The sequence below is a fragment of the Lathamus discolor genome, chromosome 2, assembly GCF_037157495.1.
Source record: "Lathamus discolor isolate bLatDis1 chromosome 2, bLatDis1.hap1, whole genome shotgun sequence".
NCBI classification, from domain to species: Eukaryota; Metazoa; Chordata; class Aves; order Psittaciformes; family Psittacidae; genus Lathamus; species Lathamus discolor.
The window spans coordinates 13,214,983-13,239,623 of record NC_088885.1 but is presented as its reverse complement, the minus strand read 5'-3'; the positions used below and the strand labels follow the sequence as shown (position 1 = coordinate 13,239,623).

The following is a 24,641-nucleotide window of genomic DNA, read 5'->3' as shown; positions in this document are numbered from 1 at the left end:
AACAACATGTTAATCAGGTTCAGCAGTCAATATCCAGCTGCTGAGGTGTTAATATCAAGAGTAAAACAGGGATAAATATTCCATCCTGGATCATTTGTAGTGATGTTTTTAATGTGCTTTCAGAGTAGCTTTTTTCCTCAGATGGCCCAATCCTAGAATCCTAGAATGGTTTGGGTTGGAAGGGATCTTAAAACTCATCCAGCTCCAACCCCCTGCCATGGGCAGGGACACCTTCCACTAGAGCAGGTTGCTCCAAGCCCCTGTGTCCAACCTGACCTTGAGCACTGCCAGGGATGGGGCAGCCACAGCTTCTCTGGGCACCCTGTGCCAGCGCCTCAGCACCCTCACAGGGAAGAACTTCTTCCTAATGTCTAATCCAAATCTCCCCTCTGTCAGTTTAAAGCCAAAGACTGAGTTGTGTGGTTGAAAATGTGTGGTGAATCACAGTCATAAAGCTTTGAAAAGAGGCACAGAGACCAGTCACACAGCTTTGCACACTTCACACTGGTTGAAGGAACTTGCCTCAAGTATTCAGATATGTGCTTTGCATGGTAATAGAAGCTGACTGGTATCCAGACCGTGGTGGTGTTAATCTCTGCAGTGATATCAACAGCATAAAAGCAAGCCCTCTGGCTAAGGAGATAAATACTTGTACACAGATATTGTTTTATTTATAACAGAGAGGACAGTGCTTGGAGCAGTTACTCAGAAATTGTACATTTCAAGAAAAGAGCCTCACTTTTCCCTGTTACTCAGTTTGGATCTAGAGTGGCTTTGGGTCTTTGAGCTGTGTATCTCTCATGGACTGAGGACAGTGGCCCAGTTTCTAGTCACTTGCTTTCTATCTTCCTGGATTTTATGGTAGCAAGTCCTTTAGGAAAACATTAAAAAAAGCAGGAGTGGGGCTGTGGAAAAGCTTTGGATAACCTCTCACCTTCACTGAGGACCCAGCCCTCCTGCTTTACACAGATGCATTGCTCTGCTGAATTCAGTGGGATAAATTGCAGATACTCCCAGGGATAGGGAGTATAAAACCCATAAATCCACCAGGTTTTATGGTGGGTGCATGCAGATCTTTTCCTTGGAAGGGCAGTGTAGGAGGCTGTATTCTGGAATGGGCCCGTTTCCAAGATTTTACACCTACTTGAGCTCCCTGTTGGGTCAGCAAAAGCTAAAATGCATAGCATTGCTCAGGACTGGGATTTTCCTTTAGGTAGTTAGGGGATTATTCTGAGGGCTAAAACATGAAATAACTGAGTTGAACAAAAGCTCTCAGACCTTTTCCATTATATTTGGCACATGCTCACAGAGAATTTGCAGACTGGAGGAATAGCTTCCCTTGGAAATCTTATTAAGAAAGGCATTAGCTGTGTCTTAATATAATTAAACAGCTAGATTTAGAGCTAACATTGTGTGACTAACCCATTCTTTGTCACTGCTGTACTGATGACCGTAATCTGAGAAACTTCTGGCTGACCTACAGCCTGGCTCACTCGTGGCATGTGCCGTGGTCTTAAGCAGCTTAATATTAGAAGTGGTTAATTCTCCCACCTTAGGTCAACCTCCCAGAAAAGGTTAACTCTCTTCCAGTTCCCTTCTGGCCTGGAATCTCCTTATGCACAGGCAGTGGATGCTTCTCCTACAACTGACTCCATGGGCTTCAGTGGAACGAGGTCTGGTAGATCTCTCTGAATTTTTAGTTCTGACTTTGGAAGGAAAAGGAAATAAAAAAGTGGAGTGAAAATGTAGGTTTTGATCAGTCTATAATGAACTTTTAAAATCAGAACAAAACATGCTTTGCTTGAAAAACCCGTTTTGTTCATACAAAACAATCCCAGTAAAAGCAAAGTAAATGATGAACTGTGCTCCTTAAATTGATGATGATAATTATATCAGTGTATTCCTTTTAGCAGCTCGACAGACTCAGCATTTTCCTGTGAAGCGCTACATGGGACCCCGCTGCAATGACTAGTCTATAGGGTAAACATAGGAAGTCAGCATCTTGCCATGTGCTTCCATGGCTTTAACACAAGCTCCTAAAAATAAAACAAGTTAAAGGTTTCTGGTAATGGTTTTATTTCAGTCAGAACAGTTTGGTGAATTTGATTGAATTCCAGAATTACTTCATCCACCCTGAAACAGAGTTTTTCAGCAAATAAATCTGCCTAGATGCCCTTCAGTGGGACAGCCTGGCCTTAACTTTGTGATTGCATTTAGGACTACTCAGAAAAACCCAGGGGTACATGGAATGCATTAAAGGCAAACTATCACCAGGCTCTTATTTAGTAAAGGTAACTGGCAGCAGCTGCTGTGACTCAATGAATCAGAAATAGTTGTAGATAATGGATGGTAAGACAAAGACAGTGTAATTTTTTTTCACATGAAAGCGGCTGATCGTGTGACAAGGTTTTATTATAACAACTGCACTTCTGTTTTTCCAAATGATTGATGCACGCAGTACTCTGCATAATCTCTGATGATGAATGTTGGTGCCATGAAGCAACCATTACTCACTGTGCTATTATTGAACGTGAATTTTGAATGACTTGTGGCACAGAGCTGCCGGGTACTTAAATCAATGAAATAAGAGTCAGGAAGAGCCAACAATAATGTTCCTCCTGCAGTATTGACTCCTGTGGTTTATGTTTCTGGTAACTGGTTAAGAGGTCACGCCTATGAACTCCCCATACATGAGATGAAAGAAGACAGAGGCATATGAACTAATGTTTGGGTATGAAAATCGTTTTGGTTTTGTCTCTTCTTTCCCTCCTGCATTGGTATGAAAAGCTGGGAATGGTTAGGAGGGATCAGTGGTTTAGCTCTAGGGAATTCATCTTCTGCTTGTGCTGCCTGAGGATAGAATCAAGCTGAAAGGTGGGGGAGCACCTTTCCTAGCTCTGCTCATCAAACACAACATGTTGCTGCTCACACCTGATGGTGCAGTTACACAGAAGAGGGGTATGGGAGTACCGAGCCATGTTCCTTCTTCCGTGGGGCTGAGGTTGCTCCGTGGATTACCCAAGCTGGGTTCCAGGATTGGAGGGAAACGTGCTGGCGTAGTTGAGTGCTCTCCACCTGGCTTTCAAAAATGAGAAGAGTTGCATTCACTACAGTTGTTCATCACTGACCTTTCCATCTTCATTCCCACATTAGGCATGAATTTGAACACTACTTTGGGTTTTTGGCTGCTGGCAAGTGGATGAGTTAATCCTCCAAGAGATGGAGGGTCCACTTCATGCTAAAGCTTCTTTGTAAAGCTATATATGTAGCTTTGTATCAGCAGTACCACTATCAGTAGAAGTGGAGTTTATGTGAGCTGGCCAGAGGACCAGTCAATATTTCATATGATCTTTGTTCTCCACAGCCTCACTGTTTATATGGGGAAAGGAGGAGGAAGGTTACCCAGCTGGAAAGAACTGTAGGTGCAGTTCATCAGGCAGACTGACTGCTCCTCAGCTCTGCCGTGAAATACAGCCCCATGGAGACTTCATTTCCCTAGAAGGCACTGATGCCACAGGGACATTGTGGTAGCGAGGGAATACAGATGCTTGATTTTAAGAACTTGCATATGTCTGTTCTAGGAGGTTGGGCTCTAACTATGGTAAATAAAGTGAGAGCAGAGCTCTATATTGGGCTCTAGCTCTGAATTACCTTGTGGAAAAGGTATTTTTCTCCCTGGAATGTAGAATAAGCTGAGGAAGAGTCGTCCTCTAAGTAGAAGACAGATTTTATGTGACATGACTACCCGTCTACGTTTTTTCATCTTGAATAGGACAAAGTAACAACTTGTGATTTCTGCTGCACTGCTAAATATGTATTTTAATGTTTAGTTAACTGCTGCTTAACAAGGATGAAGATATTCACAAAAAACTTTTGACATGTCAAATCTTTATCCCATTGTCCTTTCAAAGGAATGATAATGTCCATCTTCTGATTGTAAGCATGGATATTCTTGGATTGTTTAAAATATTTAGATTTTACTTCTTGCTTTTGCATTCTCATCTCCTCTCTCTTCCCTTTTTTGTTTTTCTAATTTGCCACAGACAGTTGAGTGAAGGAGAGGAGGAGACGAAAGAAAATTGCATTAATATATTAATTCTGTGTGACACAAGAAACGTCTTTGTTTTCAGAGTCTGTTCCCCCCATCCCTGATAATAACCTGATAACAAACTTCTGTGAATTCTGTTTAGTATATATGGGGTAGCCTAAGGATGACCGCTTGATCTAAGGAAAATCACAGCATTTCCTGACCTTGTATTGTATTTCTGCGACAGTATTTCTAAATATACTGCACTATGATTTCATGTATGTGTACACCTATCCTTATAAATGGATATTTGCCAACAGATACTAAAGAAGTTACTTCCTTTCTTATGGTTGGAGTGAAATTTCCTTCCCTTAGCTCCTCTGTTAAATGCCAAGTGATTTCTATTCTAACTTCCGTCGGTATGAGTAGGGGACAGTCGTAACTCACTGACTTATTTGACCCTAAATATAATGTCATGCTTGCCTTGTATCATTGTGACTGATCTTTGAAAAGGGGGTTTTACTGATTTATTGTATATGGCTTAAAGAATCTCATGAGCTTCCAAAAGTTTTCACCTGGCAGTCATAGAATCATAGAATGCCAGGTTGGAAGAGACCTCGAGGATCATCTGGTCCAACCTTTCTTGGCAAAAGCATGACTTAGACTAGATACTCCAGCACCCTGCCCAGCCCTATTCTAAACATGGCCAAGGTTGGGGAATCCACCACTTCCCTGGGGAGATTATTCCAATGGCAGATTGTTTTCATTTTGAAAGATTTTTCTTTATTGTCCAAATGGAATCTCCTTGGGAATAACCTGTGCCTATTACCCACTGTCTTTTCTATGTGACTACTTGTAGAAAGGGAGTCTCCATCTTCTTTGTAGCCACTTTAAATACTGCAACACAATGATAAGGTCTTCCCTGAGCCTTCTTTTCTCTAGGCTGAACAAAATCATGTATGCTAGGTCTCATGATAGATCCAGTTTTGAACTGACACTCACAAACCTGTTTCTCTTTGGACTAATCAGATTTTTGTTTTTCTTTTCTCTAGGTTGCGGTCTTTGGTAAAGCAGCTAGAGAGAGGGGAAGCTTCAGTTGTAGACCTAAAGAAAAACTTGGAGTATGCTGCGACTGTTCTTGAGTCAGTATACATTGATGAAACTAGGTGAGTTAAGTACAGACATCAGCACTCTTCTTATATCTATATCTACCAACAGCACAAAATTGTAATTTATACATTATCTGGAAGAGTTGGTTTAGCCAAGATTTATTACTCCCAGGCATGATGTTTTTAATCATTATAATATTGTATTCTGTGTAAAGCAGATCTTTAATCTTTGGTCTAAAAGCTTCTTTAAGTTTCCTGTGGCAGGGGAGGAGATAAAAAACAATCATACATTTCATATACATTCTCTTGGAGAAATGTTTTCATAATAATTGTGTCCCACTTTTCTGGAAAGTTTCTAAATTCCTACTTCTCTGTTCCTTTTGAATAGTGTTAAATCATAGAATCACAGAACAGTTTGGTTTGGAAAGGACCTTATGATCATCTAGTTCCAAATCTTTTCACTTGTGTCAAATCTTTGAAATTAAAAAAAGAAGGTCATGATAGAGGTAGACTGATAAGATGTCGGAGAACAGTTCCCCTCTCTGTTATATGCTAAATGAACTTGTAGAGTTACCTGAGATGATCAGAATGAGAGAGGACTGTATGATATTAATTGGGAAGATAGACATGACTGTAAATGAGCTCTGAAGGGCAGAAAGGTCAGGAATATTGACAAGCTGAAGACGAGAAGTCAGTGGATGATGATGTAGTTGTGCTTCAGAAGACTGATACTTGTTTGTTGGCCCAATAATGAGTTTCATAGTCTGACATTTAACTATACAAGAGAATAAACAACCTGTTGCAAACCTGTTGTACGATTTGTATTCCATTAGGGCTGACGAGCCAAAGACTTTTCACAACTGCTTTAATTAGAATATATATGAGTTTCTTTTTCATTAATAATGTTGCAGTGTTCTCCAAGGGAGTCTGTTTACCCATCTTTTTCCTCCCCTTTCTAGGCGTTTACTGGACACAGAAGATGAACTCAGTGACATCCAGTCTGACTCTGTACCGTCAGAGGTCCGGGACTGGTTGGCTTCTACCTTCACGCGGCAAATGGGGATGATGCTCAAAAGGACAGAGGAAAAACCCCGGTTCAGGAGTATTGTCCATGCAGTACAAGCTGGGATATTTGTGGAAAGGTGAAGGAGCATGTAATTACGTTGTTCTAGTAGCTTAGTATTACTGGAATGAACTGTAGACCATGAGTGATGTGAAAACTCTGGAGCTCAGGGAGGATTTCAGAAAACCCACTGAGTTCTCTCATTCTTCTCTGTTGTGATTTGCACCAGAGGAGGGGGTGAAATCCGTAATTTGGGGAATGGGTGAATTTAATTCTCCAAAGAAGGATGACTTTTTTCAGGTCTGAGTGCAGAGCACAGAAAAAAAAAAGGATGGTGGTGGGGGAATTGGAGGAGGACTTCACACAGGATCTCAGATGGGAGAAGAGAACTTTTCATCATCTTTTAGTTCTACATTTCTTAAGTGCAAGAAAGGGTGTCCTGTGAGAAGGCATTTTAGCTATGATGGTATTCTGTATTCACCATGCCTGTTAAAAACAGCGTGGCCTGAAAACAAGTTTAAAAGCGGCTACATGCTCAGTACTTTGTTTAGGATGGTTGCAGATGTTTATTATTGCCTTATTCTTTCTCTCTTTTCCTCCCTCTTATACACACACATGGTGAACACCCAAACAATTTTATACCAATCTTAAACTCAGACAACAGTAACAGCTGTGCTGAACTGGAGTTGATTCATTGCAGACAACAAATGGTTTCTGAAGTATGTTCAGAATTAGCTCACATATGGATCAGCAAGGACCAAAGGAGCTGAAAGAGCAGTATAGTCATCTGCAGCAAATGGGGAACATATTGTTTGAGTATAGCCTTTCCCTCTGATGAAGACCTGATTTTGGCAGACTCTCTGTGATGTCCTGTCAGGTAACCAAGCTATGAGATACCAGGGAATGTAGAGTCTTAGGGTAGGCTATACAAAAAGAATGACATAGAGAGTATAGAAGTCAGTTAGGAACTATATAATAGCAAGTTAGGAAGAAGGAGGAATAAATCCACCCCCCAAATTGCAGTTAGGGTTTCCTGGGCTAAATAGGTCTCCTGTAATGGTGTGTTGCTTTATTGGGTTTGTTTGGTTGGTTGTCTTGTTTTGTTTAATTCTATTTATGTATTACCTTATCTGTCTTATCTTGGCAGAATGTACAGACGGACTTCAAATATGGTTGGTTTGAGCTACCCACCAGCTGTAATTGGAGTGCTAAAGGTAATCCAAGTAAAAAGGTGTTGGGGGTGGTGGTTCTGTACAAAGCATCAAGGTAACTGCAATATTTGACTTGGTAAGGGGGTCTTACTACTTGCTCTTTCCTTCTCTTTGACATTTAGTTTAGTTCACATACATTAATCATTTACTGGCTTAAGGGAATATCCTTTCAATAAAGGAAAGAATAGAGTTCAAGGCTGTGGCCATTATCAGGTTGTGAAGGTTACAGCTCTGTCCTAGATTACAGTGATTAAACTGAGGTCTTCATGATGTGCTGGAATCAATCACAACCTCCCCCAGGGAAGAAGGAAAACATCGGTGGAGAGAGGTAGAAAAGGATAAGTTGCTGTGAAAGAAAGGAATTTCTCGCATTGATCAGTTTTAGGTCTTCAAGGTGACAATCAGTTTAGGAATAATGATCTTTTTATGACTTTCAGGGGAACACTGATTAGTCAGAAATAGTCTGAAAGAAAAAGAAAAGAAGAAAGATTTAATCCATGGGACAATTGCAAGGTTCTTGCTTTAGGCAGGAATTACCAAACTAACATTAGTTAGCAACCAGCTTCCTACACAGTTGTTTTGCAGACTACATGTTGTATGTGGTTCAAGCATGCCATGCAATGGTAGAAAAAGGTGATACAGTGGGGCAATCAGCCTGGTCTGTCATTTGACTAATGGCCGTACATACAATTCATACAGACATGTTTGAATGAATATGTTGATTTACCCAGTAAGTTGTGGTGATATGCTGTTAAGCACTGTAGTGATACAGACAGAACTTCACATTAACTAGCTGTTGAAATAGTTACTTTAGAAGTGGATTTTTCAGCCTTTTCTGATGCCCATGCGATCACTGCAATATTTTCTGGGCTAGCTAATATACAGGTAATGAACTCAGAACCTGTAATCACTGGCAGTGTCTGTTTATCTGTGGCTACAGCAATGTCACGCCTTCCAGTTTTTCTCCTCCATCACAAGACATCTATGAAGTTCTGCATCCCTTTAGATCTGCCCCCAGTATCGGGGTCAATTCTGTGTTAAAATCTTTTTTAAGGTCATAAAATCTACAAATTTTCAAAGCATAATTGGTGTTGCTGCAGGCCTCTGAGCCATCTGTGACACTGTCATGCTTCTGTTAAGAGGATTTTTCCCCCTAGTTACTCAGGGTAAAATGCTGCTGTCATTATTGTCAATAGCAAAACTTCTGTTTACTCGACAAGAGCAAGGATTTCTCCCTCAGTAAAATAGATCTATTGTGAAACTTTGCATGTATTATGTGTTATTATATGGTTACATTATTTTGTGCAAATGAACGATCCTGATATATTGTTCTTCAATCTCACTATTTGGTAAATTTTATCTGCTGCAAGAGCACAGCATTAGCTACAGGGAAAGTACATCAAGTAAAAAAGACCACTTTTTTCCCACAAAACACTACTGCCTTACAGTGAATTAAATTTCAACATAGTTGAGATGTTATTTTCAATGCCATGTGACCAAAAAGTAAATTATTATATACATGCAAGTGTTAAATTAATTTGCTTTACTGACTAAGTGATTACAATATAAAAACACTCAAAACCCAGGAAAATACAATTGACCGAGTGAATGCTTTGGACATTGTTTTTCTTGATCATTTTCTAAGTTTGTTCAAGGGCTTTAAAACATGTTTTCTTGGTGGAACTTTTTGTTTTGGTTGTTTTTCCTCTCCAACACCCACTGAAAGTATTGAAAAGCTGCAATTTATGATTGCTCTTCTGTAACTTGGGCCACAAATCATCTCTGGGGAAGCTTGACCCTGCCTTCAGTGTGTGGTTCCACACAGCTTGTAATACCAACTGCTCTGCAAGCTAGTGATTTACTGGGATAGATGAAAGCAGAGCTACACCTTCAGCATCCTTGATATTTCCTCACTAATTAGTCTCTCTGTGGACTACCACAAGATGAAAACTCAGCTCTATGTAATCAACAGTATGCAAGTAGCAAGGTTATCACAATCAGCCCATCATGAAGAGAGCCGGTACCAGGATACACTGGTCTAATTCAGAACATAAGAAGGCCTGTAGCTATGCTGATGTGGGGGTGACGAGCCACAAGGTGGTTAAATGTCACTGTCCTTTGCATTTGACTTGAAGTCAGGTCCTAATTTGGAACATGTGGAACGTGACCATGACAACAAACAACAAAGGTGGGTTGGACTTTAAGAGCTCAGTAGATGATTGTAATTTAGCATTTTTAGAATTGCTTATAAAAGATGGCAGATTTTTAGATGGACTCTAATCCTTAACAGTACTCAACATTACATCTAGCCAAACCCTATTTCTTGCACTGGGAGCAGCTGTAGTTGTCCTTCTTTCTTGGTGGAAGTGCCACAAGGAAATGGGAGGCAACCTGCAACAGAGTTTGGAAGTGGAAAGAAACTTCCATGTATACATGTCAATCTTTAATATGTGGCTTAAGGAGTGTCATTTGGATAAATCCCTGTGGGAAGTACATCAAAGCTCTCAGCAGGCAGGAGAGTTTGAGATCTGGTCCTGTGCCAGATGCAGCTGTGTGGTTGGTCTGTAAGTCATTCTTGTAGCTATAACTTCTGCACCTTTCCTCTTTGTTGTTAGGAGAGAAGGGTTCGTAGGGTTTCAGGCACATCCAATTCTGAGATCAAGGAGCTTTATCTTGTGAGATAATGAGTACTGTCATCTCCCACAGCCTTCCCTAAGAGCTGAGATTTGAACTCAGCCTTCTACAAGAAGGTGTATACCTTATACTTCATCTTTATGATCTGGGAAGAGAGGTTTCCCTCCTCAATCTCTTGACTGACCACCCTGCAACATTCAAATATCGTTTACAGCTGACTGAAACTTTCCCAACTAGAATTACCTGTTTACTCTTCTGTTATAAAGGTTGGGGTTTATATCATTGTTAGCACTTCATGTAACCTTTCTGTAATTTTCTCCTGCTCTGTAGTTTTCTGAAAGCCCAAATGGAATCACTTATCTTAAAAAAAATAATAAAAAAATAACGAAAATTAGGATCATGCTGTCCTTGGCCAGTTTAAGCTGCAATAATCACAGTTCAGGATTAATATTAGAATCAGAAGGATCTAAGTTGCTCTTCGGGTGCAGCAAGGTAGTTCTTCTAGTTATTTATTCTTTCGGTTGATTAAACAGTAAGTGCTAAAAAATACAGGTGTCGTATTTTTTTAACTGCAAAAAAACGTATCACCTTCTTCTGTTTCAAGCAGGAGTAAAGCACTGGAGTGCTTTGCTCACAATACGAAGTCATAAGAATTCTGTAGGGACAGTAAAATCCAGAGGCTTTAATCTAATTAAAAAGCATATCTTTGTTATTGCTGTTTCCTTCAAAGATAATACTCCTTTTCACAGACAGAGCATGTGGATAGGGGGGGTAAAATCAGTCATATAGGGCCATCCCAGTATTTCAGATACGAAAGATACTAAATATTTGGGGATTTAACCTTTCCTGCTTAAATTCTGGTCTGGAGAATTGCCGTGTTTAGAATAAACAAACAGCGTACGTGTTCTTAAAGAAAGCTTCTTAAACATGAGTCATACAATGCCAATGAATAAATTAGACTCTACACTGGTTCTTTAATTCTCCATTTGTAGATGTAAAGTGATAGAAATGAACCTATCATTGTAAAAGGGATGACCATATTAACTGTCTTTTCTTCCCCCTCTTGCAGAATGTAGACAAGTGGTCCTTTGATGTATTTGCACTAAATGATGCCAGTGGGGATCATGCACTGAAATTCATTTTCTATGAACTTCTCACACGCTATGATCTGATCAACCGCTTCAAGGTCAGTAGTTAGAAGATGGGTCTCTTCTTCCATCTCAGATTCTGTTCAACTTCCCTCTACTGCTGCTTGAAGAAGTTAAATGTTCAGACCTGCATCCTCCCTTTATAGTATGGAAATACAAACATTCAGGGTATTTGCTGTCTGGGGAGATGAAACTGGAGAACCCATGCTGCCAACTGACAGCACCTGCGTATCCTCTCTAGAAATGTCCTGAATTGCCTTTAGTCAAGTATGCACAGTTCTACTCTTGGAGTCACAAAAGTATGGCAAGCGCATAGGATGGTTCTTCTTAGGTCTCTTCTCCCAAGCAACAAGTGGGTAGGACAAAAGGAACTGGCCTCAAGCTGCACCAGGGGTGGTTTAGATTGGAGATTAGGAACAATGTGTTCCCAAAAGGGTGCTCAGGCATTGGAACAGGCTGCCCAGGGCAGTGGTGGAATCGCCATCCCTGAAAATGTTCAAAACCATGTTGGTGAGGCCCTTAGTGACATGGTTTAGTGATGGACTTGGAGATGCTGGGGGAACGGTTGGATTGATGATGTTAAAGGTCTTTTCCAACCTCATTGATCCTGTAATTCTGTGATTTCACCGTGAAAAGCCAGAGGTCTGATAAATGATAGTCCTCTTTACTAAGAATATCTCAGACTTGCTGTATGATGTGCTTCGTTAGAAAATCTTGAATGCACATAGTAAAGCAGAGATACATTCCAGTGGGTTTGGGGAGAAGAGACAGATGCTTGTAGCCTAATTAGAAATATTTCTCCAGGGGCAATCAATCAATCAAGTGCTCTCTGTTACTTTTTATGCTGTGTGTGTTTTCCAGACTGCATTTTGTAGTGTACTTACTTGTGTGTGCTTATATGTGGGATGAGTCATCCATAATGTAATTAGGGAAGGGAAAGCCTGTTTGAGGAAGTAACCTGGATTCACCCTCTCTTGAATGCCTGTTTCAGATATTTTAGCATGTTATTTATTTGTGAAGTACAAACTGCCTTTGGGACCTCTTACCGAAATGCTGCCCTCTGAATGCTAGCCATTAAAGGTGATTCTTTTGTTTTTAATTCATTTGGGTTTAATTGCTTTACTCAGATCCCCATTTCTGCCCTGGTGTCCTTTGTGGAAGCTTTGGAGGTTGGCTACAGCAAACATAAAAATCCTTACCACAACCTGATGCACGCTGCAGATGTGACACAGACGGTCCATTACCTCCTTTTCAAGACAGGCGTAGCGGTAAGTACAAGAGTTGGCACCCTGAATATATAATGAGATTACAACAGTTTTTACTCAGTAAGGAGATTATGATTATCCCCAGTAGAAACCATTTGCACCGTAGACAAACTTCATTTGATACGGCTGTACTAATGAAAGCAGAGATTTAGGCTTTTTTAGAAATAGAAGGAAGGTGAAGATGTTGGTACTTCTTTTAACAGTGATCTAAAAGAGGATGAATGATAAACCCAAGCTCAGTTTTTCACTCTGCCACAGATCTCCTGGGTGATGCTGCTTTGCAGCATGTGGACTACAGCACTGTAATGTGTTTTGTAGACTTTGAAGACAGTCAGAGAAGCCAAGTGCTTAAGATGGTCAAAGCAAAAAGTAACAGTTGTGTGTATCCCAGGCTCCAATATGTCTGAGAAGCAAGCACAAGAAATGGATAAATAGCTGTCCTCCATTCTCTCTGTAATGTGTTTCAGCCTTATCTCAACCTGGCAGCAAATGCACAAGCCTATCTTCCCCAGCATACGTCTTAGGAGTTTTTCTCTCATGCATTACCTATCTCCAGTAACTGTCTGCATCCACTCACCTCTCCAAGTCACTTGCTGTTGTGATGCCTGAAGTGACGAATAAGAGCTCCTCAGCATTAAAATGCTTCCTTGCTTCATGTATCTGAAATATTTTTCCTCTGTGTTTCAGAGGAAACCATGTTCTGAAATATGTGCAGAGGTCAGAGAATGTGCATATGCTGAACTGACATCTGTAGAGGGAAACTACCATTTATGTGTGTGAGCCTATCTACACATGGCACTGAACTCAGTGAATCATTTGCCTGAGCTGAGCCCTTCCCTTTAGTATTTCTACTGTAATAAGCTACTCACAAGGAATCCCATGCAGACTGTTATGCTGGAGTGGCACTCCAGAGGATATAGCAAATTGTCTGCTCTTTCTCAGGAATAATCTCAAGCACTGATTGTTTCAAAAGCCAAACGGTATGTGGCATTTGTTTAGGATCTAATGAAGCACAATAAGAAACCACTCCTGCTATCAGGAGCAAGGGACTCCCAACACTGCACTGCAACCGTCACGTTTCAGCTTTGCTTCCCTTGTTAGAACTCATTTTTAATCTTTGTTTTTTCTTCTCTTCCTCTCCCCCCCCCCCCCTTTTTCTTAGTTTCCACCCCGCCTCCCCTGCAGGATACAACCCATTTCAATGTGCATAGATTCAATGTAGTCTGAAGATGAGCTCCAGAGGTCAATACTCCTGACCTCCTACTCACAGCAGGGCCACCTTCTAACATGCATAGTAGGTTCCCCCATGGTAAAGCAAGGTAGGGGACACTCTCCTGTTTCCAGAATTTGCTCACATCAGTATTGTATCCTTACTCTAACATATTTGTTGTTTAGATCATCACTTTCATAATATCCGTTCAGTGAACTTGGACATGCTGGAACACAAGACTTAGGTTTCAGAGGAAGTGCTCGGGCCATTGGTTTAATTCTTCAATGGGATGAAGGCAAAGACGTGAAAAAATCATACAATAAAATAGAAAAAAACCCTCATTTATCTTGTTAACAAGTCGTTTGCAATGTGGAAAAAGCACTTTTACTTTTCAGATTTAAATAGTCTGTGTAGTGTTAATTTATTCTAATCTCAACGGGAAGAAAGAGTTGCCTGGTTTATCTTTACATGGTTCATTTGTCTTTGTCATGCTCCCTGTTATTTCCAAGCTCTCTCAACAGTTTTATTCCAGGTTTCTTCTTTCCTCAGTTAAATCTTCTTTCCCTCTAATCATATTCAGTGCCTGAAATCTCTTCAGTTTTCCTGGGTTTTTTTTCCTCCTCAGGATGATGACTTGGAATGAATTCATTATACCTTACCATATGAAATAGAATATTTTGGGTTCTCTCATAGACATAATGTTGAAAGCAAATTTGGAATTACTCTGGTATTTATCTCTTAGAGGGTTGGTATACAAGCGTGATGTGTAGGAGCAACTTCTAAGAGCTGGCACTCTTTTTGCTCATTTCATTCTTTCCTTTATTTAACTCTGTTGTTCAGCTGTGATTATTACTTTCTTCAGTACTATTTTCTGATTAATCTTTACAATTATTAGGAATTGCCATACAATTGCTTTGTCAATCCAGAAAATGAGGTGCAATTGGTAAACTTCTTTTCACTGATATTGTCAAGAATGACAGGAGACTGTTTCCCACAGCAGACCTGGAAAACTGCAGAAGCACAGGACTTCTGTACCATCTGCTTGTGCCAAAGGGAAGTGAGATCCTCCTCTCCTCCAGACTATTGTGATTAATAAGCTTATGATCATCATGAGCTCTGAAAATGATAATTACTTTGGAATAAAAGACCATAAAGTCTGGGGAAGAAAACAAGCTGATTATTGCTGTCTTTGTAGCAATTTCTTGGAAAAGCATTCATTTGTTTTGTTAGCATTGGAAACACTGCTCTTTCCTCTTCCTTTTTCTTTCTCTATGCATTTATCCTTTTGTTTACATGCCAGTGATTTGCCTTAGTAGCTAATTCTTCATATTTATTGTACGTGGGTGCAAGGCAGTCATGCCTCAGTACACTTTTTTTGTTTCCACTCTGGAAGCCAATATTAGTTCTTTCCTGCCTTCTTCCCTGCCAGCTCTCACCCCCTACCATGGCAGAAAGTTTGCAAGTTTTGTTCTGGATTGGTTTTGTCAACCTTTTAGAAATGAAAAACATTCACATTTCCATTCTCTTTTCACCTTCAACAGCATCCTGCTGCTTTCTCAATAGTTCTTGATGGCTTTGTTCTTTAAAAGTAGCTCTCTGTTCCCAAGATGAAGTCCATCACAGACTAGTGAAAGGTAATATCACTGCTTTGATGGAGATTGCGTCCATTCTCTGCAGGCTTTTTGCCATTTTGTTTACTTTTCCTTGCAAGGCTGCAGCAGAAAAAAAGGAACTAAAAGGTTCCAGTTTACCTACTGTTCTCTTCCTGTTACTCGCAAGGCTATTTTGACTTTATGCTACTTACAGTGATTCATTGCCCACAGTTCACAACTGTAATAATCCCAAGCCGTATTCTGAGTGGTCTTCCTCAAATGCTCTTATGATATTTAATACCTCTCCTCAGGTGTGTTATACCCTACTTCCATTACCCAAACTTGTTCAACAAGTGATGCTTTGATAGGGCATGCAAATTAGCAGTTTTTCTGTATGTGTCTTAAAAGATGAGGGTAGGAGACCTCAAACACAGAGCTCATTGCCTTAGTGACCCTTTAAGACTTGGGTGATGAGACCATGTTGGAGTGGGACTTGTCAGATGATGCTCAGAGGTCTGAAGTGGGTACAGGAGACTAGCTGGGTGAGTTCCATTGTAGTTCTGCATGCATAATGTGGGTTTGCTCTGCCTGTTCTGAGCACTTCTGCCTGATTTTTTTCTATCGTTTGCACTCTCTCCTTTTTTAAAATGGCAGAACATGGTTGAGGAATGGAGGTCCAGGTCTAAACATGTAGCCTGGAAACCCTGGTTCCTTTTTTAACCCCCATTACGGTTAACAGAAGTTAGTGCTTGAAAGCTGAAATCACATCCTTCATCATCTATAAAGCATTCCTTGTTCACAAGTTGCACCTGAAAGCAAAAACATCCCAGATTTCTCCACCACTAGTACTGTCCATTCCGGTCCTGGACGAATTGTGTAGAAATGAGAAAATAGTTTGGTTTCTGTTGTCTGCTCATTTCTTCATCTCTTGAATCAAGAGCTTCCTTGATTACGGTCAGTGGCATCGTACAAAGTATTTCTGGCCCAGTATTTTCAAACTGCATCTTTAATGTAGGAGACTTTTAATATTGAGACTGGTGTCATTCTTCATGGGTTATGCAGAGATGTCTGTCAAAGACAGGAGAAGAGCTGGCCAGGTTGGTGTGTGCAGAGCCCCACAGTTATCTCTGCTTCCCCTGCACATGGTTAGCAGACCAGTGGTGGTCCCTGAGCTATAGTGGGTGTTTAGAATAGGTTTATGAAACCATACTGCCTTTGCTGTGTTTTAAAAGTCAGTTCATACATGAATGTCTGTCAAAACGTTTGCAGGTTGACAGTGAGCTGTTACAAAAATATTTGGCTGTCGTGGTAAAGGTTTTGCATAAATGTAATACATTCAAGCATTTCATACAAATATTTACATCATCTACAGTATCTAAAGCCTTTGTCTCTGATGCGCTTGATGTTAACAGCACGCCTTGTGTGCTACCAGTGGAAAACCAGACATAAAATACTTGATGCGTCATGCAGAAATCAAGTCAGAGAGACTTAAACATTATAAAATAAGGCTTTGATTAGGAAATTAGGGGGAAAAAATCAACTCAGGGCTTTCTCAAATATTTCTATAAGTGGTAAATAACAAGAAGTACACCTTGTGTGGTTGTGCTCCCTGTTCTCATGATTCAGTGACTGATGAAGACTTTCAGTCACTGGAAATCAATGACATTCTTCTATATTTGAGGTTCTGCTACCCAGGTCAGCTGAGCCAAAAATACATACCCGGTTGGTTATGTGCATACTTAGAGATGTATCGTCAAGTTCCACTTGAAGAACCCTGATTTTCTTGAGCTTTCTCTTCCTCACACATTGCTCTTTAAGAAAGGCACATTTCCCTTTGCCCTGCCTTAAGCCCTATTAGCTCGTGAAGTTTAATTTATTTAGATGAAGCTTCAGGAAAAACATTGGTTCAGCTTTTGTGTATCAGCCAGAGAAGTTTGCTTTAAACCAGCTGGCAAGCTGCAGGGAAAGACAGTGACGTGCAGCATTGCCTGTCAGCAGGGGATAACTTGCCTTAAAAGACAAAAGCCTTAATGCCTGGGAAAATGACAGCTTATCTGATTGCTCTGTAATCTCTTTTCAGCACTGGCTGACAGAACTGGAGATCTTCGCTATGATCTTTGCGGCTGCCATCCATGACTATGAACACACTGGAACCACCAACAACTTTCACATCCAGACACGGTGAGGCCACTGTAAATCATGATGAAAGGTTGGGAAATGGAGAGGGAAAACTTTGGAGGATGACAGCACAGCTGCCTAGAAAAGTGAAGGAGCTTTTACTTTCAAGTGTTACAGAAGGAAAGTTCATGTCCTTACGTTGCATTTCATTTTCTCCTGCTCAACCATTTAAAATAGAATGCATGTATTCTAGCTTCCTGAGCATTGTTTTATATTTATAATCAGGAAAAAGGAAGGTCTTAAAATATGTCTGTGTAAAGTTGCCAAAGGCAAATAGCTCTGCAGAGTTACGTACTTTGAGGAAGGTATTTGGAGAAGATGCTGTAATACAACACTTCTTGTTGAATTTGAAGACTGAGGCATTAACTGCATAAATCAAGAAGTCAGCAATATCTGTGAACACCAATACTACACATATACTATTTTTACTTGAGTGGAAAACCACACCTGCAGCAAGGGGATATGCTTACCATTGCCTGTTCAGGGATACCATTTTTTATAGCTTTGTAAATTACTTGACAGTAATGAGCTGATCACAAGCTAGGCTGGACCAGTGCATTTTTGATCTTGGCTTCTTCTGTTAGGCTTTTAGGTTGGTGGAAGAGAGGTGGAGGAGTTGAATATGACAGCAAGATTCCAAAGTGTACAAGGATTGGGAAGTCTCTAATTGCAGTGGTAGTTGGGCATCTAAAGTTTGTGTATTCCTTTGACAATGTGAGTGTACTGGTAGCAATGACAAAATGTCTAGATGTCCTTGACTGACGCTGCACACTTGGGCATTTCTAAGATGCATTGCATCTTACCCTAAATTAGATGTCTGGAGTATGTTAGCTGAATCATGCTGTGTATCACGGATATATAAAGGTTGCTAGGATAAATAACACATATGCTCAGGAAAGCTTGAGAATGTAGAAAGATGTTTCTGTCTCTGTTCTGGGCCAAGGCACAGTCCACTTCTTACAGCTTCATGCATGCAAGAATTAGGGATCTGCTATGTTTTCAAATACTTATAGAAGAATTCAAGGAAGGGCAGTTGTAATTTAATTTCTGTAGCACTGAACATCAGAGGGTGTAAAGTGACCCTAAAGCTTATCCAGTTCCAACCCCCTGCCACAGGCAGGGACACCTTCCCCTAGAGCAGGTTGCTCCAAGCCCCGTCCAACCTGCCCTTGAACACTGCCAGGGATGGGGCAGCCACAGCTTCTCTGGGTACCCTGTGCCAGCGCCTCAGCACCCTCACAGGGAAGGATTTCTGCCTAAAGTCTAATCTTAATCTCCCCTGCCAGGTTAAAGCCATTCTGCTTCGTCCTGTCACTACAGGCCTTTGTCAAAAGTCCCTCTCCAGATTTCGTGTAGGCCCCCTTTAGGTATTTGCATGCTGTTACAAGTTCTCCCCTTAAGGAGCCTTCTCTTCTCCAGGCTGACCCAGCCCAGCTCTCTCAGCCTGGCTCCAGAGCAGAGCTGCTCCAGCCCTCGCAGCATCTCCATGACCTCCTCTGGACTCACTCCAACAGCTCCATGTCCCTCTTGTGATGTTGTCCCAGAGCTGAATCAGGACTGCAGGGGTGGGACTCACTAGTGCAGAGTAGAGAACAGAGCAGAGTTTCAGATCAGTTTAGCCATTCATCAATTTCAGATTTATGCCCTGGTGCTTAAAATAAGGCCCAAAGTATCTTTGGTCTTACTCTATCCTGCTGGGAACTGTCTACCAGACAGCATAGTCTAGTGCACAGATGACAAAAAGCAGTTCAGTTATATGTTGCTTACAGCAGTTTGCTGTTCTGGAAATAATACTGGGACACATCTTTCAATTGCTTACTTGGGTGCAGTCAGGCTTTAATATGAGAGCAACCTACACAGGAGCTGAAAAAGAGCCTTATGATTCAACTCTAGATTTATATCTCTCTCCCAGCTCTCAGCATTTATATTTTTTAAAGTACGTAACAAAGAGTCCAGGTGAGTCTCAGCTGAGGAAATAGATTCTGAGTGAATTTTGATCTTTATTTTCTTCTACTGAATACCAGCAGTGAACAAAGTGTTACAAGCGCTCTTAAAATGCTCATACCTGTGCTATGGAACTAATTTCTGCAGCTGATCAATGGAAAACTTATGAATGTGAGACTCGTTAGACAGAGAAGAAACAACCTTTCCTATGTTTTTTTTTAAATACTAGGTCAGACTCGGCCATTCTATATAACGACCGGTCCGTGCTTGAAAACCACCACGTTAGTGCAGCGTATCGTCTTTTGCAAGATGATGAAGAGATGAATATTTTATCTAACCTCTCAAAAGATGACTGGAGGTAAAAATGAACATTGAAGCATCGCCATAGGCTGTTATTGCCTTGTTTGGATGGCAGTATGCATTACTGTATATTGCATATTAATATTTCTATTACTACAAGATAAAGCGCTTTGAAAGGTGTTTGTCTTGCTTATTTCTGCTTTTAGCTTTCACCTCTGGTGGTGAGACTAGACTTTGTGACAATGGATTATAACGTACAAAGTCCCATCTAATTTCTGAATGTCACAGAGGCACCCTTTTCACACATTCATTTGTAACTGAGCGTAGAGCTGGTCCACTGTTTGTTCATCCTGAAGCATAACCATAACCTTTATTTACTTTGACATTCCCTGCCTAGAAATTATAAGTGGGGCTTCATGCAAAAAAGGATCTAGTCCAAGGATCTTAAATCAGTGTGCTATATATGCCAAGGTGATGTAAGAAGCTGTAATTTAAAATAAGCCTCAATGCAACATATGATTTATGTGCCAAAATCAGCCCATGATTTGCTTTCTAATAGCAGACAGTTCAAACCAGTGAGGGCTTTCTGGTTTTTTTTATGGGGTTTTTTGAACTCCAGGGGGTGGTACTTTAAAAATAGCACAGTGTGCTAGACAGGAAGAATCCTGCTCCGTGGTCTTTCTTATGGAAGGGAAAACAACTTGTGGGATCTTATGTAATGTACAGTGCCTCCTGCATACACTTAAACGTGATACAATGCTGAGCAGTCTTAATTTAATATAAATGTGGGGAAATGAGCCCTTCTCTGGGGTCTGGCTTATAGCAAGCTGGTCAGAGAAGGCTCTGCTTGCTAGTCTGTGTAACCTGAATTTCCTATGTATTTCAACTTGTGGACAGTGATGTGATCACATAGCTGAGCACCAGGAATAAAACTCAGGAGCTTTCATGCCTGATTTCAATCAGTGTGAGTGTTGTGGAGGAGTGGCCTGAGAAATTCTATCCCCCAATATAGAAAGCAGTCTCCTGGTGGGCAGCAAGCAGGAACTTGGAAGAAAAAAAAATCTGCACAGAGGTGTTAAAAACCTAATTTATTTTTTTAGCTACAGCTGGTAATGCCTTGTCAAATATTGGCAGCGAATTACTGCTTCTTTTTATGTTGGTGGGGAAAACAGGAGGAACCAACTGAGTAGAAACAGCAGCCTTAGAGCCAGCGTCTACAAGGAACAGTGGAGCAGCTCGCTGAGTATGCTTCGTTGCACAGACACTGTCTGCAGGAAGATCGTCTGCTTCCAGCTTGAAACTGGTTTTGCTTGAATCACAGCTAGCTTTGGGTATTTCTCTTTGATTCTGTAGTGTCAACATGTGTGTTCTGTTAAGGCAATATGCTTAGACCCAAAGCGTCGAAGATTAACCCATCTCTTTAAGAAATACTGTAACTGCCCAAGCAGAGATATTGAGACGTTTGGATTGCTGGTTTGTTCTCTCTCAAGTAGGACTTTATTATTTTGTAGCTGCTGATCAAGCAGCAGCTGCAGAATAAAGGCTATTATCTGGATGTGCTTTAATTCCAAAACAGTGATATTTGTGTGCTTTTGCTTTTGACTGCCAGTTTGAAATTCCATAGCACTGGAAGCATTGGATGACTTCTGCAGCATCTGAGGTGCTGAAAGTAAAACCAAGAAGCCCAGGTTTGCCCACGCTGGCACTCAAAAAATAGGACGCTCAGTGCTGAAGGATGCTTTGGGAAACTATGAAAGCATGTCCAATTGTAACTTTAATGTTTTATAGACATACCTGATAAATCTCTCTCAGCAAAAGGCCCCAGTGGTGGGTTTTGGAAAGCAAATTCTTAAGTGTCTTTATGAGCTGAGCTCTCACTCCTTTTCTTTCATTACTAGTAAGAGAAAATCTGATGGTCAGTGGATTTTGCAATCCTATATGCCTGTGTGGGGTTTTTTGCTTTTGTGGTATTCAGTTATTTAGTTAGGGAATGTGTTCTCAGGAAAGAAATGTAGAATGTTAGAGCTACATTTGACTGTTCGAAAATAAATGGGCACAGGTTTTATGAGGAAAGCAGATGAGACAGAAAAATCTTTTGGGCTACAGTGAAGGAGAAAAGAGTTAAACACTTGCTGATACTTAAACTGCTTTTTTTTTTCTCCTTTTAAGAAGCCCTCTGTTGCTTATTAAATATTTGAAAATCAGTTGAGTTGCCTCATTTCATGAGTCCCACTTGTGCAAGTCATCAGCGAGTAAATGAAGAAACCCTAACAGAAACAGATCACAGTGAATTAAGAAAATAAACTGTAAAGTGAACAGATGCTTTCCAAGACACTGCTATAGATGCCTTTTCTGGCACTGTATTTAATTGTTAATGATTTCTATGCATTTATTAAGACAGAGTATGTTTAGCGGAAGCCCTTTACCATCAAATACAGGGTTAAAAAGGCATCTGGAAAATGTTTATCTCCTTAGCTCTTTATTGGAGTACAGCTTTACAAAGTGACCTTTAACGCAATACTGACTTTGTCAGTAAAGCTGCTTGGGGTTTTGTTCCTCAAATAATTCAAAGCCCTCCTTGTCTATCAGTGTTATTCCTTTTGGGTTTGGGGTGAGAAACTTGAATGTTTTTTGCCTGAAGACAACTTTGGTCAGAGCCTTTTTTTGTACATTCCAGCATGTATGTGATTGTGTAATCACACCTTTTGCTTACAAAAGTTTGTTTCTGTTCATTCAGGACGGGGACATGCATATTCTGAATATTATACCTATGATGAGAATCAGTCATTGAAAATATTTCCTTGACTGTAGCATTTTTCCTGTTCATTTCTTTGAGAATAAAGTACTGAGACTTTGAGTGGACAAAATGAACGAAACAGCTCACTTCAGGAGAGTTTATTGTTGGTTCCTAGCACAAGGATTAAGTGATCTAAAATGGCGTTTTCCCTGTTCCTTTCCCATGAGCGCATGGAAATGAGAGTCCCTCACTAGGATACAGCTCCAAAGTGGACACTCATACAGAGCAAAGATCCATCCAGCAAAATACCCAACAAAATGATGTAATGTGCTCTGAGGCAAGGCAGGTAAAGCCTTGAAGTAATTATTCTGAAGAGGAAATTAAGGTATTTGCCAGATGGATCAGTGCAAGGCATAGAAGTATTCAGATGAGAAGTCAGCCTGAGTCTGTCTTGTAGTAAAGATACCGTAGAACTGTTGTTGATCATGGGATTGTGCCAGATGCCACCTTTACTCATGAATCATCTGCATGCCGCCAGTTAGAAAACAAAAAAATCAAAGCTGTGACAGTGGCCACAGCGTGAATTCTTATTCAGCGCGTGACGGTAATATACCAGGAACTTCACGTCAGGTTTTCCTCTTCTCCGATGGCTTTTCCTGAGCCTGTTCCCTGACAACCTGCCCTCTCCACCTTACTGTTCCTTTCCCTAATTCTGCAGGGGTATTAAAAGGCATGGGCAAGTTATTTTAGGATTTATTATCAAATTTGCTACCTCGTAACTTTTTCTCAGTGGGAGGCTTTAGGTGAGAGGATTTGATGTCTCCTGGGCTCCTGGCCTTAGGGAAATGTATATGCTACCAAGAGAGAAAACATCTGGAAGTGTAATGAGAAATATTACAATCCTTAACTAGTCAGTCAAGCAGCACAGCCAGGTCTATAAAAAAGACTATGAGTGTACAAGGGATATCCAGTTGAGGGGACCTGTGGGAAAACACATTCCAAAGCTCTACTAGAGCATAATATTATCAGTATCAACCACTTTCATGTGACTATATTTTTGCTGCCACAAACAGTGATCTAAAAGAGGATGAATCATAAATCCAAAGTCAGTTTTTCACTCTGCCACAGATCTCCTGATTCTTCCAACGCACTTTTGTTGGAATTTATTTCTCCTAATGTGAAGAAGCAAACTCTGCTTTCTTCTTCCTTAAGGGAATAAGGCAGTACCTCCAGAAGACAGTTCATTCCACTCATCTGAGGATGACAAGAGCCATGCTCTGGAGATGCTGATCTCCATCCAGTCTCTACAGCAAAACCAGCTGAACTGGCTCACATGGAAACCAACAGGCAGCTAAAGTCTGATAGCAATGACAGGAATGGGTAGAAGGCTTAAACCAAAATACCTAGCATGCAGTTTGTTCCCACAGTGGCTAGTGAGACAAACAACAGAAATATATTTGAAGATGGACTAGAGAAACTGAAAGAAGATTCCAGAGTGGATATTAGACATTACATATTAAACCAGGGAGGTCCTCGGGGCCTGGAGGTGGGGTTTTCAGTCATAGGATAGAGAGGTGCAAGCTAACAAGGCATAGCGCAGCTCCTGCTATGTCTTTTAGGCCAGTTTCAACAGCTGTAGAGCTTCTTACACTCAGGAGCAACCTGTTGTGCATGTGGTCTGCCTTCCTTTGGTCTCTTGATGGCCACAATGGTGTTGCTTTGAGTTCTGAGACCAGACCTGGGTGCTCTTCCCTGAGCAGCAACATGCTCCAGCACCTCCTGTAAACATGTCCGGAGCCTCCTGTGTTGAGTGCAGACCGCTCCTGTATTGCAGTGTTTTCTAAAGACATATTTTGAAGGAGTCAGTCCCAGTCTGTCTCAAGGCCTGATCCAGACTGGCAGATTCTGGTTGAAGTTGTGTCAGTTGCTCTGTGTCTGAACTAAATAGGAATTAGGCCAGGTTTGCGATTAGTACGGATGCATACTCAAACCTCCTGTGAGATCCTGAATTTGTCACTGCTGCTTTTAGGGCTGTTAGTTAATTAAAATGCACTGAAGGCTGTAATCTGTAAGAATAATACAGTGTTGAGTAATGTGAATTACATTGTAATGGTGAGCAAATGGGTGCCCTTTTTCTCCTCAGTCCATTAAAGGGCAGTTTTCACATGCTGCTACTCTGCTCCAAAAAGGTTACTGGAAGGAAAGAGCTGCGCAAGCACAGCA

General features: G+C 40.8%; 1 protein-coding gene across 10 annotated transcripts in view; it reads left to right on the top strand.

Annotated features, from left to right (window-relative positions):
- Positions 1–24,641, top strand: part of PDE1C (phosphodiesterase 1C) — a 290,962-nt gene that overhangs the window by 216,571 nt on the left and 49,750 nt on the right. For all 10 annotated transcript variants that reach the window (XM_065665790.1, XM_065665788.1, XM_065665789.1 and 7 more), the window contains 7 exons: positions 5,080–5,193; positions 6,096–6,278; positions 7,347–7,413; positions 11,114–11,230; positions 12,320–12,460; positions 17,340–17,440; positions 19,611–19,739. In XM_065665790.1, coding sequence (XP_065521862.1) covers positions 5,080–5,193; positions 6,096–6,278; positions 7,347–7,413; positions 11,114–11,230; positions 12,320–12,460; positions 17,340–17,440; positions 19,611–19,739 — 852 coding nt within the window. The remainder of the gene's footprint in view (positions 1–5,079; positions 5,194–6,095; positions 6,279–7,346; positions 7,414–11,113; positions 11,231–12,319; positions 12,461–17,339; positions 17,441–19,610; positions 19,740–24,641) is intronic.